Below are 16,962 nucleotides of genomic sequence, written 5' to 3'. Positions count from 1 at the left end.
TGGTGTGATTGAGGAAAAGGGTACTAATATGAATGTTGGTGTCTCAACGCAGTGAGCTTTGGTTTGCTCTCCAAACACAGATTTGGATTGACTACACGCAATATACGGACATGGATAAAGATACTGAGAACTTTACATGAGTGTGTGAAACGACGTCAGATAAACGCCAAAAGAACAGTAGCAAGCAACAACGTAGAACTTGGTCCACAATCTCTGCATTCTGCACCACTCTTCCACACGTTCGCCTAATAATCTTACGCCACGTGGCACACGGGACCCTCACGGTCCTGCCAACCACAACAACTACCCTTACTGTACCGTATTATTACTATTATTATTTTCTTAGAATCATCATATGGATGAAAATTTTGACTTTTTTTATTGTTTTCATTTTTCGTGTTCTGTTTCTCTGGGGTAGCTTATTTATTGGTTTCATTATGATATGGGGGCAAAGAAAGTGGAAGTCTTTCTTGTAACTTCAACAAAAAGCCTGAGCCGGTAGCTTCTTGAAGTTCTCCTTTTGATTATTTATTCACTGGCTCATTTTCTATTTCTATTTGGTTTATGGTGTTTTCCTTATCAAGGTGTCTATATGACAGAACTTTCTGGGGTGGTGGTGGTGGTGGTGGTGAGGGATCTGAGACGAAGGTGTTGATGATATGGGAGCGTGTGTTTCAACTCCACAAGGGTGCGTGGGAGGGAGGTTGAGCTCTTCCAAGAAGAAAACGAGGAAGAGGAGGAGAGAGGGACTCAGGAGAAGAGTTACTTCACGGTTGTGTAAGGGATCATTGGACAAGGTTGATGTGGCAGGGTTGCCTGATTGTTCCTTTGCCAACCCCACTTTCCAAGGTTGATGTTTTACTGCATCTTTTTTTTCAATCTTTTGTTTGGTCTTCTGGGTTGCATTTCTGTCAAAGGATTATCGGGAGTGAAGGTTGTAAATGCGAGAGCAGACATATGTTTGGTTTTCTTTTGTTTTGAATTACAATTCTTGTTGTTTGTTGGAAACTTATAATTCTGCTGTGGCAAGTCTCAAACCATTTTTTTGGTCCTTTTCGGGTTGTTGGAGACTTGGAGTTTTGAACTTTGGGAAATGTTGTTGGTGGAGTTGGTCACTTGGCGTGTAAAGGATTGGTATAGTCATTGTAAATCCGAAGTTGCAGCTGAAGCTAAAGCGAAGAAATGGTTCATAGGAGGATGAAGTGGATGTTAATAATTGGTGCAAATTATCGTCATTTTCAACCGAAAGTATTGTCAATATTTTTGTGTTGGTGATATACTTGCAGGCTTAGCTAAACTATTTCTATTTTCATTATGAAGGGAGGAATTGAAATTTAGTTTTCAGACTAAGACTTAGGATAAACGTAGTAAGACTTCAGGTGGAAAAATGGTGTTGAAATTCGTGGGTAACAGTAATACTGATATCATGTCTATGGGTAGGTGGTTGAGCACAATTGTAGTTGGTGAGTTGAGCATTTATGATATGCCTCTACCCATTCAAGCTTCGCTTTTTAGGCTTGAACAACGAGTTCATAAAACTAGCATTTGTTACTGGATTTAGATCCATGTTATTAGTACTTACATTTGAAGCAAATTAATGTTAATTCTGAAACGAGAACAGAATATACTTTTTAATTTCTGTCATTAAGAATATCATTTCAGACCCAACTCACCTTTATTAAAAATAATTCAATGTAGCATCTTGTATTTATTACAGCTACTGCACAAACCATTTATTTCTTCTGAAATCCTAGCAAGCTTTAGTTTGGCTTTTATCATTGCTAATTTTAATTTGTGGCAACTGCACAGGAAGTATTGAAGAGGCATGGTTTGATTCGGTTGCAGTATTTGACTCTGACTGTGATGATGATTACCAGAGTGTTCCTGATGGTATGATTTTCAGTTTTTAAATATAGTTAATTTTGTTCCCATTTCTTTGATTTTTAGATACTATTACCCTTAAAAATTATTATTAAGATAATTTATATCTGCAGATGTTGTATCTCTAAGTGGGATTGAAGGAGGTTCTGTATTGAGTTTTCCATCTTCAAGAAATGCCAACCATGGAGTTTCCACAGATCAAGTTCAGAAACAGGAGTTACAGACAAGCCATTTTGCTAATATCTCTGAGGCTTCCAGAAGTTCAGATGTCCAATATTCTGGTGTAGATGTCATTGATTCTCCATGTGAGCCTGTGTTCCTTGACGAAATTTCCTCAGTGGACGCAAACTCCAACAAGGATGATGGACTTTTGGATAACTGTGGGATTCTTCCTAACAATTGTTTGCCATGTCTTGCGTCTACCATTTCTTCTGTTGAAAAGAGAAGATCATCAAGTTCTAGTCCTCCTAATGCAAGGAAGAAGACTGCTACAAAAGTTTCCTTCAAATGGAAAGAAGGACATGGGAATGCTACTCTATGTGAGTTGGAATTCTTGAAACAGTTTTCTTGTGACTCTATGGTTCATTTTATCTTAACATTAGTTTGAGTATCTTTAAGAGTTTTTGTGTCTAATAGCTGGAAGGAAAACATTTTTAGTAAATTGCATTTTTCCAAGAGAATACACATCTATCTTGTGATGCTATTAGAGAAAATACACTTGCTGTAATTCTTATTTACGTTCCCTTTTCTTGTTTTCAGTTTCCTCAAAAACGCTTCTACAAAGACCAATTGCAGGTTCTCAAGTACCCTTTTGTCCAATTGAGAAGAAAATGCTTGATTGTTGGTCACAGATTGATGCAGGCACTTTCAAAGTTCGAGGAGTAAATTATTTCAAGTAAGATTAAGATTTGTCTGTAGTTTGTTTGACAGTGCATGTTCACCCACGTGTTAATAAATGCATAAATATTTTTAAAATCAAAATAAGATGTTTCACAGACAAAATAATGTTTGACTTTGCTGTTGTTATGCAGGGATAAGAAAAAGGACTTTGCTCCTAACTATTCTGCATATTACCCATTTGGTGTAGATGTTTTCTTGTCCCCACGGAAAGTAGACCACATAGCTCGCTTTGTGGAACTTCCTGTTATGAGTTCCTCTGGGAAATTTCCTCCCATACTAGTTGTAAACGTTCAGGTACTCCTACATTGCTAAAATCTAGTTATACTTTATGGTATAATTGCTATTACTTGTTCTATTTCCAACAGGGATTCCTTGTAGGTTCATTCTAATCCTTAGTTATCTTTTTGCCTTTTCGTTAATATGGTATTATTGTCAACAGAACAATTTATAAAATTGTTGCTGCATATTCTTATACTTTTTTGTTTTGCGGAATTTAGGTTCCACTCTATCCTGCCACACTTTTTCAAGGAGAAACTGATGGTGAAGGAATGAGCATTGTTTTGTACTTTAAACTTTCGGAAAGTTACTCCAAGGAACTTCCACTGCCTTTTCAAGAAAGCATCAGAGTAAGATGGAGCCTTCATGTGTCAATTAGTGCTCAATATTCCTGATAGTGTGGTACATCCTGTTAAAATTGCTGTCATCTCTATATTTTCTTGGTTACTGATATTATTGTCCACAAAATAAAAGGATTCAGAGTAAGTGCGATGTATTAGCTCTAGATCATGATTCATCTGATGAAAAACACAAAAGACAATCTATTAGTTGGTGTTTTATCTTAACTGTCTTAGTGGTTTTCTATTTTCTTTTTTCCTTAGTTTGATATATAGAGAACGTGTGAAACTCTGATAAATAGATATTATGCCATAACCAAATATTCCCTGATAATGTCTCCTATTGAATTACCATATTGTTGACTTTTTGTCTGTTAATTTGAGGAAAGCTCTATTACTTCTTTTCACTGACCTATGTGTAGCTGATGAAATAATATCTATCTACATCTTTCTACAGAGATTGATGGACGATGAAGTTGAAAAGGTAAAGGGTTTTCCTGTAGATACAATTGCACCCTTCAGGGAAAGGTTGAAAATTTTAGGCCGTGTTGTCAACTTGGAAGATCTTCATTTGAGTGCAGCAGAGAGGAAGCTTATGCAAGCTTACAATGAGAAACCTGTTCTTTCACGTCCCCAACATGAGTTTTTCACGGTTTGTCTCATGACTCATCCTCTAAGGCACTGATTATAATGGTTTCTTTCAACAAAAACCTGTTATAAGTTATAACTACTCAACTTGATAATGAACAATATAAAATCTTGAATGATCTTGCAGAATGAGAAAACCAAGCTGTTTTTACTTGCATAAACTCATTTAATCATCCCATTATTTCATTTGATAGCATCTTGAAGCTGAATATGACAGACAGAATCTGAACGTGACGTTCTATACATGCATAGGTGTTATTATACTTTAATGATAAGGTGGTCCTGCTTGTGTCCACATTCATTTCATTCTGTGATTAGTGATGGCAGTTAGTGACAGCATGATATGTCTAGAATTGTATTTATCTAGCAGTTAATTCAGAATGGAAAATCACACTCAGAAAAACAAAAATGAATATCATGAAATTAGGACTTTGTAAAATTGAAAGGTAAAGTTCTAGTTTTCCTGTGGGCTCCTTCTCCTGGTTGATGTGTGTCCTCTTTGGTTTCATCTTTATGGATTTCTTGTGTTGCCTTTATATCTTTGCCTCGCAATTCAGTAGTGTCATTTCACTATAAAAGACAAGGGACCTCCACGTGCATTACTTTAATTTGTCAACATTTCTTTCCAATCACCTAACACTTTGATATTTCTAACCATTTAATGAACAATGTTATTATTGTTCATACAGAAAAATTTCACAACTCAGAAAAAGTCAAAAGTAACAAGTCATGCAACATGCTATGTGATGTGAAGAAACATATGAACATATTTTTGTCATGTTACTGATATTGTTTAGCAGAGTTACATAATCCTTAAAACGATAAATTGTTTAATGAACAATATATCTCTAATTCAATTAACCTTTTACAGGGTGAAAATTACTTTGAGATTGATTTGGATATGCATAGATTCAGTTATATATCCAGGAAAGGGTTTGAAGCATTCCTTGACAGATTGAAGATTTGCACGCTAGATGTTGGCCTCACAATTCAGGCAAGTAGTTTCTCTTGTGCCAAAATCTATTTTATTCTCTCTGATACTTAAACTGATTTTTGTAACATTTGGTGCATCAGGGAAACAAACAAGAGGAGCTGCCAGAACATGTGTTATGTTGTATTAGATTAAATGGCATTGATTTCATGAATTACCAACAACTGGGGCTAACTCAGGATCCCCTCTGATATAAAAATATAAATAACACAAGCATTTGCAATCTCACAGTTTATGATTTATAATGGTAATTTCTAGAAGCTTTTCTTTGCGTGTATACTTTTTATTATCACATAAAATTCACTTGAGTCTTATCAGAAGATAAAACTGATAACACTGATAACACGTTTTATCAGAAGATAACACTGATGATACTCAGTTACGCGTGAATATTATGTGGTATAATAAGGAATTGTTATGGGTTTTTTGTGATGAATCAGAACAACAACAACATGCGTGTGATTGAAGATGCCAACTTGAAATAGAAACATGGACCTACCTAGGCCTACTTAGTCATTGGTTGATTGAAAAATTTATTATGATAAAGCAACATAAATGGGAACACGTGGGTTCTGAAGAAATGTCTTTTTTTATGTTTATTTATGGAGGTGATTCCTGATTGTACAACTACCACAAGTGTAAAAGTACTGTGTTGCGAATTGAACGTGTGTATAGTGATTGAAAGCAACTGCTGGTGGAAATGTTTGTGTTTGGGTTCAATTCAATAATATGAAGGGTGTCAGACGCATAACTCACCTAAGTGCTTTAATTGTCAAACCAGAATTTTAAGAGTAGACTTCACAAAATTTTAACATGTATAGTTAGGTATATCTTTATATTAAAGAGTAAATACAAACTCATTTGGGTCAGTTTGCCAATCTTTTGAACATAAATCATAACTCAATTAATGAGTTTTTAGATAGTATATATAGTTGATTTAACGAGTATATGTATAGTATTTAGTAGCTGTTATATATGTTTATTTAAAAAATAATTTCTTATTGTTGTAAGATATTGACAGTAATCATGATCTGAGGCGTGTGAATCTATTCATTTTAAGAATTTATTTGTACTTTGTTGCACAAGTCTTCTAGAATACAATAGAAATTTTTCTAAAAAGTAGTAAGTAAAACTCCTTTTAAAAGAATACAATAGAAATTTTTCTAAAAAGTAGTAAGTAAAACTCCTTTTAAAAGAGTAAGATTATCCAAAATATTATAAAGGAAAATATAAGATAGACAAGAGTGAGAGAGAAGAAAAGATAGAATGAAAGTATATTTTCAGAGGTGAGCATAAGCCTCTATTTATTGATGCTAGAAAATGGATTAGAAGTTGCGGCCTATTATGGTTTATGAATGAATTTTGTGATTTGCAAATTTGAACATTGTGAAATAGACTTGAATCTTGTTGTTAAAGCCTCTAACCGACTTGTAAAAGAAGAACGTGACTTCCTATCTTTGTGGCTCAAGCTCACTAAAAGGAAGACCAAGATTTGTGACAACCATCTCGAAGCTAAAATAAGAAGAACAACTCCTCTAGGGTTCTTATTAAATGAAGGAAGTAAAGCTATCTTTTGCGATACTCTTTATTCCAACGATCCCCCATATATTGCAAAAGATAGAAAGAAAGATTGAAAGAAAAAGAAAGAAAATAATTATCATGGGTTTCATAAGTTGTAATGCATAATGTAATTGGTATAACAAGTTATATGAACCAAGGATACTTGACGTATGTTAGAGGTTTATTAATCACAATATATCCTCATAATCTGTGTTGTTATCGTTGTGTTGCATTTACTAGGCTATGCATGTGTCTAGTATTCATGAGTGCTTTTGAGATCATGCCAATATCTCATGCAAGCGGCCCCACATGACACTCTTATAGGTGTTTTTATCAAGTGTATGCTACAAATCATACACCACCCATAAAGGACATGAAAATCATTAAAAACTTTGTTTAAACTAAAATTCTTACACCATATAAAATTTTAATTACAAAATTTAACCTCTCATAATGCAGTCTATAACACTTTTACAAAGATTAACATGTCATTCACATACAAACATATAATGACACAATAACCATTTTTAGATTTATAGTATACACATTTATCAATATCATTAGTGAAAAACCATCACAAAGCAACACGTTATCAAGTTTTTCATGCCATTGTTTGGTGCTTGTTTCAACCCATACAAAGATTTTAAAAGTTTGCATACTTTATTCTCTTGACTAAGTACAAACCCTTCAAGTTGAGTCATATAGATTTTCTCCTAAAAATCACCATTCAAAAAGGCAGTTTTAACATCCATTTGGTGTATCACTAGCTTATGGATAAGTGTTAAGGCTAACAACACTCGATTAAAGGAAATCCTAGTCACAAGGGCAAAGGTATCAAAATAATTTATGTTGGGTTTCTAAGTGAAACCTTTTGCTACTAATCTTGCCTTATACTTCTCTATAGATCGATCATGGTGATACTTTATTTCTTAAAAATCCACATACAACTAATGAGTTTTTCTCCTATAGGAAAATCTACTAAGGTCCAAGTACTATTTTTCTGGATTGATTCAATTTCAGTCTTAATGGCCTTATCCCACTATTTTGCATTAGGAGTATTAATAATATTTACAAAGCTAGTTGGATCATTATTAACGAGATAAGTATAAAAATCATTATTAAAGGAAGTTTCCCTCCTCTGTCTTTTACTTCTTCTCAAACCCTCACACAAGACATCACTATTATTATTATCAATAGGTTCAGACGTCTCATTAACCTTTAATGAAAAAACATGTTAAAAAAAACTTAGCTTTTTTCATCTCCACTATAAAATTACGCTATAGTACATCACTTTTAAGAACAATAAACCTATTGGCAGCACTATGTTCAACACAACCTAAGAACATGCAATCAGAGGTTTTAGAGCCTATTTTCCTTTTCTTATGATCATGTAACATCATCTTAGCTAGGCAACCCCACACTCTCAGATATTTAAGGTTAGGTTGGTAACCTCACCACAACTCATAAGGAGTTTTACTAGTTTTCTTCTAAGGTATCCTATTTTGTAAAAAACATGTAGAGAGAAAGGTTTCTCTCCAAAGGTTATCAGGTGCATTAGAATAATAAGCATGACATTCATTATTTCCTTAAGAGATTTATTCTTTCTCTCGGCTACTCCATCAGACTCAGGTGAATATGGTGAAGTTTTCTTAGACAATACCTTCTCTAACATAAAACTCATTAAATAGGACATATTCACCACCTCTATGATCTAATCCTCTTAATTTTCTTATTCAATTGTTTTTTTACTTTTGCTTTATAAGTTTAAAACATATCATATGCTTCAACTTTATGTTTGCTTAAGTACACTTTGATGTAAATAGAATAATCATCTATAAAGGTTACAAAATAATTTTTACCACCTCTATAAATGGTTTGTCTTAAATAAGTTAGATCAATATGAATTAACCATAACAATTCAGTTTGACGATCTACAAGATAACATGTTTTTTTTTAGATTCTACACATATATCACATTTACTACTTATTTAACATGCATATTAATTAATCCTAGTCATTGTAATTTCATAGCATATGAAGAATTCACATGTCTTAATCCATCATGTGCCACATATCATATGAATAAACAATATAAGCAAAATAATAAGATTCATTAATATTTTCAGAAATATTGAGTATAAAAAGATCTTGATCACAATATCCCTTCCCCACAAAACATTATCTTTTGTCATTATAATCTTGTTAGACTCAAGTGACACTTTAACCACAACTTTTCCTAGTAATGTTACATATATTAAATTAGCTCTGATTGATAGCATATGTAGCACATCACTCAAGGCCAGAGTCTTTCCATATGTGAGCTCGAGAAAAACTTTTCCTTTTCCCAAAATAAGAGTTGTCCTAGAATCACTAAGTTAAACATGTTCTTCTCCAGTACTAGTGTAGGAGGTAAAGGCCCTTCTGTTTGCACATATATGCATGGTAGCACTATAGTCTACCACCCACTTGCTCACATTGGTCATCAAATTTACTTGTGAAACGACTGCAATAATAGTATCCTCTCCTTCGACTATATTTGCCCTACGAGGATTGTCGTTTCTTTCTTTGCGCTTGCATTGTGGTGCATGATGGTCTGACTTTTCATATACGAAGCAATTTCCTTCCTTCTTAAAGTTGGGATTAGATCCATTGGGATGAGATTTTCGAAAATTATTTTTCCTTTCAATGATCAAGTTTGTGTTCGTACCTTTTGGGAGCATGTTTGACTTCTACCATATTTGCTTTTATAGACAAAGCTTTGGTCTTTGCAGTAGTACACTATTTCTTGTTGGTATCTTCAATAATTATGTGTGTGATGAGCTCTGAAAGCGACATTTTCTTGTGTCCGTGTTTCAACTTTTGTTTGTAATCAGCCAAGGATGGCGACAATTTCTTGATCATAAGTTCTGAAACAAACTCATCGGGTAGAAGAATATTCTTTACTTTGATATCTTCAAGCAGTTTGTGGTACTCATTGATTTGAGACTTTATGTCCTTTCTCTTCAACCATCTCCTAGCAGTAGTAGTTCCCTATGACGAACCTTTGTCTGATGACATCTTCAATAATATATTTGAGAATCAACGAATCTCACATGTCTTTCGTTTCCTTATAAGAATAATACACATTGAACAAATTGTTAGAAAGCACACTAAGTAAAGTATGTCGGTATACCTTGTTCATATGAATCTAATCTTCAACTTATTTTGAATTTGAAGGGAGACTAAGGTAGGGTTTTGGAGATGAAAAAGCAGTAGCAACCCCATACATGTTTAAGAGGATACACACATGTTTTTGCCAGTGTCGAAAGTTCTGACCAAAGAAGACCTCAATTTTTGACACATCCGGGAATGGTTTTGTGATAATCGTCTAAGTTTTGGAAACACTATTTAATTCTTCCAGATTGGGTTGTTGATGTCATCCATAAGTCCTTAAGATTGTTATAAGATAACAACAATAATCATGAACAATAGTTTTTTGAGGCATGTAGATCCACTGTCTTTAAGAACTTATTCCCAGTGTGTTGCACAAGTTCCTCAGGATACAACATAAACTTTCCGAAAAATTTGAGAATAACACAACTAGCAAGTAAAACTCCTTTTAAAAGAGTAAGAGTATCCATAATATTATAAAGAAAAATATAAGATAAATAAGAGAGTGAGAGAGAAGAAAAGAGAGTATGAAAGTATATTTTCAGAGGTGAGCATAAGCCTATGTTTTTAGATGCTGAAAAATGGATCAAAAGCCATGACCCATTGAGTAAAAGACATCATATCCAAGTTGTCCACCATGGTTCACGGATAAATGTTATGACTTGCGAAGGTGAATGTTGTGAGTTGGATTCAAATCTTGCGACAAAAGCCTCCAATCGACTTGCAAAAGAAGAATGTGGCTTCCTATCCTTGCGGCTTAAGCTTGTTGGTAATCAAAGTGTGACTCCAAGTCCTACATTGGATAGAAATGAAAAAGTAGAGCACTATATAAAGGTAAAAGACCTATTAACCCATTGCCTTAAGGTTTTGGGTAGAGAGTGGTGTCAATCCCTTATATGGTTGGGCTTAGATTTAATTGGTGTTTGTGTCTCCCCGATGAACCTCCTCCTTGATAGACTTAACAATGGTATCAGAGCCAATGGTTTGTCTTGGTGACCGGCTCAGACGAGTATAATGGTCCCTATACTGAAAGTCTTCTTGGCAAAGGGTATTCAGGTAAGCAAGTCCCGTTAAGATGAATGGTAGTACGAAGGGCTACTTGTGGTTGTGGTTGATTGGAAATTCTTCCGTTGAAGGGGGAGTGTACCTATGTGGAAGGGACTCACCCTTGAGAGAGAGATTGTTGGGAATCCAAGTGTGAGTCCAAGTCCCACATTGGATAAAAATTAGAAAGTAGAATACTATACAAAGATGAAAGACCCATTAACCCATTGCTTTAAGGTTTTAGGTAGAGAGTGGTGTTAATCTCTTATATGATTGAACTCATATTTCATTGGTGTTTGTATCTCTCTAGTAAACTTTCTCCTTGATAGACCCAACAAAGCTCACTAGAATGAAAACTAAGATCTTCAACAACCATCTCGAAGCTGAAGAAAAAGGAAAGACTCCATCAGTATTCCTTATTAAAGGAAGGAAGCACAATATATTGTGTGATACTTTGTTTTTCAACAATAATTAATTCTGAAAGAAATATTTTAAATTTATAAAACGAAAAGTAAAGATAAAAGGTTTAAATTATATATTAATGTTAATTTTTTTTAATAAAAATTATTAAAAGTGTTTAATTATCTTAAATGTTAACGAGTTTAAATAAAATTAACAGAATTAAAATTTGTGTACTACTTATATCTTTTTTATATGAATTATTACTCTTCTCAATTGTAATATTTTAATTTTAATATTTTACACTTAATGTAAAAATTAAAAAATAGCAAACTGACATGGACTCAAACAAATTAGATGAAAATGTCAAAAGGTGTTTCATGCACCTCCAAGAGTTTCACTGTGCATGTCCAAGAGTTTTACTGTGCATGTCCAAGTGTTTTATTCTGTATTTTCAAATTCTAAATTTATCCTCTAATGAATGAGGTTTTTGTAAATATTATCGTAATAGTTATATTATTAATTATCATTATTACTTATTTATATCTTATTATTATATATAAAGTTAGGATTTGTTATATTTGTTATTTTGATTTGTTCTGAAAAATTAAAAAAATAATGATAAATGAAACTAGTAAAATACGTGTTTAAAAATAAATTTATTTAAAATTGATAAATTTATTTAAAAATCATATGAAAAATTAAAATATTTTTTAGGCAGTGTTAATTATTATTAATTTATTAAAATAATTTAAAATAAATATTAAATATTTATAAACAAAATTATTTAATTCATGACTAATTTATTATTGCAAATATATATATATATATATATATATATATATATATGTATATATATATATATATATATATATATATATATAAAATCTTAAATTTTTTTAAAAAATAACAATATATCTTAAAATTATAAAAATAAGATATTTTAATGGAGATTGAGATTATGGATCAAAGAGTCTAATAAATTTTTTTTTTTAAAATAATCACATCTTAATGGAGGACATTACAGGTATTTTAGAAAATTTTAGAAGTGCAAAGATGAAAAATTTTTGGACGTGCAGTGTGAAACACCCAAATGTCAATCCTGCCAAATTATATTGAACTAGCGGACAAGTCCATTCAACCCAATTTCGTGTCATTTCTACTTAAAATTGTTCATGTAATTTTAATTTGAAATTTAAGAAATCATTAAACAACTCTTGTTAAATAAGGATGCCACTTACTTCAACTTTTGCTGTTCAACCAAATCAATCCAATGGTGTAATCTAATTTAGCACCGCTCCTTATTTTGTAATGCAAGTTAATAAAAAGTGCTGGGGATAATCTAATAGAGTTTGTTAAATATTGTTTTAGCATTGTTAAGTTGATACTTGACAGAAAAATTGAATGGAACAAGAATGCCATTTATTTTTAATTTTGATGATTCCAGATTGTCATTTAGTTAATAGAAAATTTGGGAACTTTCTATTATATGGCTTCTAAGCACCCAATGATTATAGAGAATCTAAATTTTGTTCTCAGTAGCTTCACAAGGAAAATGCAACATTTGCAACGTGTTTCTGCTAAGAGGGATACAAGAATGTTAAGGAACACCAGAGATTCTCTATTTTTTTCAGGAGTGAAATGAAACAAGTGAATCTCTGTGTTTTTACACCCAAAAGAAGAAGCAAACATTTTCACAATGATATGTATCCAAAACAACTTGGTCTTGAGCAAAACTTACAACACAATTGATTTCACGGGTTTCCATTCATATCTTACAATTGTCAAACTTTACAGGGACTGAGAGGCTTTCCACACAAACCTTTATTTCCAGAATAAGTACTCCCAGGAAAATCAATTAGAGGCTTACCCTTTGGAATTTCCCCTTCAAGTACATTATCTGATAAGTCCAATTCCTTCAGCTTTCTCAGCTTGAGAAATCCATTGGGTATGTTTCCACTGAAGTGATTACTTTGCAGCTTCAGACTCTCCAACAAGATCAACTTTGCCAGAACTTCAGGTAAGTTGGAAGCTAATTCATTGAAGCTCAAATCCAAACTGTGAATGGAGTTCAGCCTCCCAAGGGAACCTGGCAAGGTACCCTTCAGAAGGTTGTGAGACAAATTAAGATGTTGAATGTTTAACTGTTCTCCCACACCAATTGCCTCAACTCCACTTGAGAAGTTGTTATTAGAAAGATCAATGTATGTCAGTGATCCCCCAGAAGTACCTTGTTGAGCAGTGTTAAATACTCCAGTTATGGAGCCTGTTAACTTGTTTGAGTGAAGATCAAGAACAGCAAGATCAGGCAAGTTTGTGAGGGAATCAGGTATGTGTAACTCAAGTGAATTACTTGAGAGGTTTAACAGGTAGAGCTGACTGAAGGATCCTAACCATGATGGTATTGGTCCACTGAGAAGGTTCCCTGATAAATCCAGTTCCTGTATTGGACTCTGTGTTGTTTGCAATGAGTCTGGAATTTGGCCTTTGATGCCACAGGCTGCGAGGTAAAGACGGGAAAGAGATGACATACTTGTAAGCCATGGTGGAATGGAAGAGAGGCTCAAAGGGTTGAAAGATAGATCAAGTGTCTGAAGGTTTTGAAGGGAAGACATCTCCTGAGGCAATGGCCATTGAATCAAATTGTTGGAAATGTTCAACATTATGAGCTGAGAGAGCTGGCCTATTGATTTTGGTATTTGGCCAGAGAAGGAGTTGTCACTGAGGTATAGCTCTGTCAAAGAATGCAAATTGCCCAAACTAGAAGGCAATGCTCCTTCAAGTTTGTTGTTTGATAATGAAACTCTTTGAAGGGAAACCAGGTAGCCAAAACTGGGAGGTATGTTTCCACTCAGGTGGTTATTGTGGAGTCTTAGGAAGTTCAGTGAAGGCATTTCACCAGGTCTTGAGGGAAATGGGATGGTTCCCTCAAGATAGTTGGTGTCAAAATACAAAACTGAAATGGCAGTTAAATTGGTTATTGAAGAAGGTATGCTTCCACTTAACATATTGCTTGAAAGATCAAGCTTCTCTAAAGACAGCATCTGACCAATGTTGTTGGGTATATGACCCATAAGAGCATTGTCATGAACATCCAGTTCTACCAAATTGGTCAAACTCCCAAGTGAGAAGGGTATTGTACCTGAAATTTGGTTTGAGTAAAGGAGCAGCCTTTTGAGTTTTCTTAAACTTCCAAGGCTAGAAGGGATTGACCCAGATATCCTATTTTCATGCAGTGCCAGTTCCTGGAGGTTTGGAAAACCACCAATGCTTTCTGGTACTGGGCCAGTTAAATTGTTACCATAAAGGTAAAGCTTTTGGAGCTTTGGCATTTGCAACCCAATTGTTAGGGGAATTGCTCCACTGAGGCCTACTAAGCCTCCGAGATCAAGGATTTCAAGAGAGGTGAGGAGTGTCATGGAAGGAGAAAGCTGGCCCACCATTTGTGTTTGAACAAAATCTTTTTCATTGAGGCCTGGGAGAAGGATCTGTGTCACTCTGGTGGTTGCATTGTCACAGACAACACCTTCCCATTCACAGCAGTTCCTACCAACCCACTTTGCCAACCGGCCAGATGTATCCATCTGAATGCCATTCTTGAATGCCATCAAACCTTCCAAATCATCTGAGCTACATTCTCCTCTTACTTTCCTTAATGCTCCAAATGCTATCACTGTCAGAAGTGTAACTATCTGTACCAGCTGATAGCCCATGTTGCTCAACCCAATGGAAGTGGCTCTTACTTATCTTATCTTAAGCAATATTTTCTTGCAACTGAAAAAGCCCTTCAAAATTTGTAAATAGTCCAGTCTTCACGGGATGCAGATTCAAACAAGTAGCATTACTTTCCAGATCTATCTTTTTTCTTTCCTTTAGGCCACTTTTCCCTTTTAAATTGCAAAGCTGGAAAGCACATTTCTCTGAATCATGATTTCCTTAATAGTACTCAGAGTGATAGATTCTATAGACAGACCCATTTGATTTTCTGGATTAGTGCCATAATTCTCGTAGGCGTAAACTATATGGATTAAACCAAACCTTCGTGACAGATTCCTCTGTATGATTTTTAACCAAATATAGGAGTTCTCTATTTCGAAGTTGCAACTGTGGTGTTGTGATGTAATAGTTAAAAATCAAACTTCTATGTTTGAATCATGACAGATAGCCAAGCACATGGTAAGTTTTAACATTATAATGTTGAGGGTTTGGTGTTTGGAAGTTTGTCAAATTCCATTTTCTCACTAAACTCTTCCTTTATGATTTACATGTTGAGAAATCGAGGTGATGCTTTTGTTATTGTTATTTTTTCTATCACTTCAAGGAATAATCTGTGTCATGATTTGAAATTTCAAGTGAAAATCTTACTTAAATTTGAGAGCCTTCTTTGTTCCACCATTGCACACTTCATTATTTTAATGGTTTGATTATCCCAATTTCTAGTATAATAATTTATCATAGACCGTATCAGTCAGAAAGCAACACTTATGCGAAAATAACATAAATATATACTGTACAGAAATCTTAGTTTTTCAAAAATGAAAAATAAGATCAAATTAGGTGCTTCTTTTGAAGATTGATGGAACACCCATATGTTTCAAACATGTATTTCAAGAGGACCTAAATTCTCTCGCCCTTTTTCCTCCTAAATTCTAGAAAAGTGAAGCTAACAACAACCCATACACAAACTATTATAATAGTATGTTTTACAAGGTTACAACTGTGGGAGGTTATCACTAGTGCAGAAACGGCTTTAGACGTCTGTTCTTTTGGCTTTTTGACGTCCGACCTGCACCCGACGTCTTTGTGGGTGACGTTATTCAGACGTCTGTTGTGTCAGGCCGGACGTCTATATAGACGTCTGTTCTGACACAAACAGACGTCTATATGGCTGAACGAGTTGTTTAGGATTTACGGGTTTGGACATCGGTTTGTGCACTGCCAAACGTCTATAGACGTCCGTTTGTGCACTAACCGACGTCTACTTGGCATTTTTTTTTAAAAATGAATTTATTTTTGCATTAAAACCACACCTGAAAAGCAGAAAATTGTCCCAGAACAATATATAGTATAATATATTTGCGTTTCATATAAAGAAAGTTCTACTTAATGTACAAAATAATCCAATACCAAAACTATCAATATATAAACTTATAAAACTAAAATTAATCAATGTTCAACAACAAATAAAATTGTTCCTAACTCCATCTTTGCAGAAGATAAGTTGTCCACTCCTGCCTTATTTGCCTAATCGTTTCCTCTGGTATAGGAGATGTACTCTTGAAGCACTGCAAAATTGAAGAAAGATTCATTATGGTTTCATATATGTTTAAAGCTGAATTTGATTTGTAATGTCTTCAAGGTATGCATCATTACCTCATTCCAGTCATCTGTAATGGCAACTCGAATGATGGTCTTAATCCAACACATAACATAGAAGCCACATTCCCATGAATCCTGCTGCTGGTTACACTAAAATGATGCACTAAATCGTCAATAATTTAGATCATTCAATAACATACAAAATGAATTATAACTATAAATGACAATCAACCTTTGGATATACAATTTGAACTAGTTGACCGCGAGATTTACCAATAACTCTGTACAGATTAAAAACACAAAGTAAAATTATCATAACTATATTTATCATAAAAGTTTAAGGTGAACATCAAATTCAAATTCATTTTTGGAGAAACACTTACCCTTGAAGCATAGTCCTCAAGTCATTTCTCATCTTCCTATGCAATGAACAAAACCATATAATTTTACATTGTT

At 33.9% G+C, this 16,962-nt stretch overlaps 2 protein-coding genes across 2 annotated transcripts; one reads left to right on the top strand and one right to left on the bottom strand.

The window, feature by feature from the left end:
• The first annotated feature begins 339 nt into the window (after window positions 1-339).
• On the top strand, window positions 340-5,311 carry LOC124828076 (uncharacterized). The gene is made up of 10 exons (XM_047301290.2): window positions 340-498; window positions 600-849; window positions 1,810-1,890; window positions 1,995-2,420; window positions 2,641-2,776; window positions 2,913-3,075; window positions 3,279-3,407; window positions 3,853-4,047; window positions 4,915-5,037; window positions 5,118-5,311. The coding sequence occupies exons 2-10, from the start codon at window positions 660-662 to the stop codon at window positions 5,223-5,225; spliced, it is 1,551 nt and encodes a 516-aa protein (XP_047157246.2). The 5' UTR covers window positions 340-498; window positions 600-659; the 3' UTR covers window positions 5,226-5,311.
• A 7,281-nt stretch (window positions 5,312-12,592) lies between these two features.
• On the bottom strand, window positions 12,593-15,351 carry LOC124828077 (uncharacterized). Its single transcript, XM_047301293.2, has one exon. It carries the CDS (start codon window positions 14,898-14,900, stop codon window positions 12,972-12,974), a length of 1,929 nt encoding a protein of 642 aa, XP_047157249.1. The 5' UTR covers window positions 14,901-15,351; the 3' UTR covers window positions 12,593-12,971.
• Between the last annotated feature and the right edge of the window lie 1,611 nt (window positions 15,352-16,962).

The sequence above is a fragment of the Vigna umbellata genome, chromosome 7 (genome assembly GCF_029865625.1).
Source record: "Vigna umbellata cultivar VRB3 chromosome 7, Vumbellata_1.0, whole genome shotgun sequence".
Lineage (NCBI taxonomy): Eukaryota > Viridiplantae > Streptophyta > Magnoliopsida > Fabales > Fabaceae > Vigna > Vigna umbellata.
This window is presented reverse-complemented; position numbering and strand designations above follow the sequence as displayed.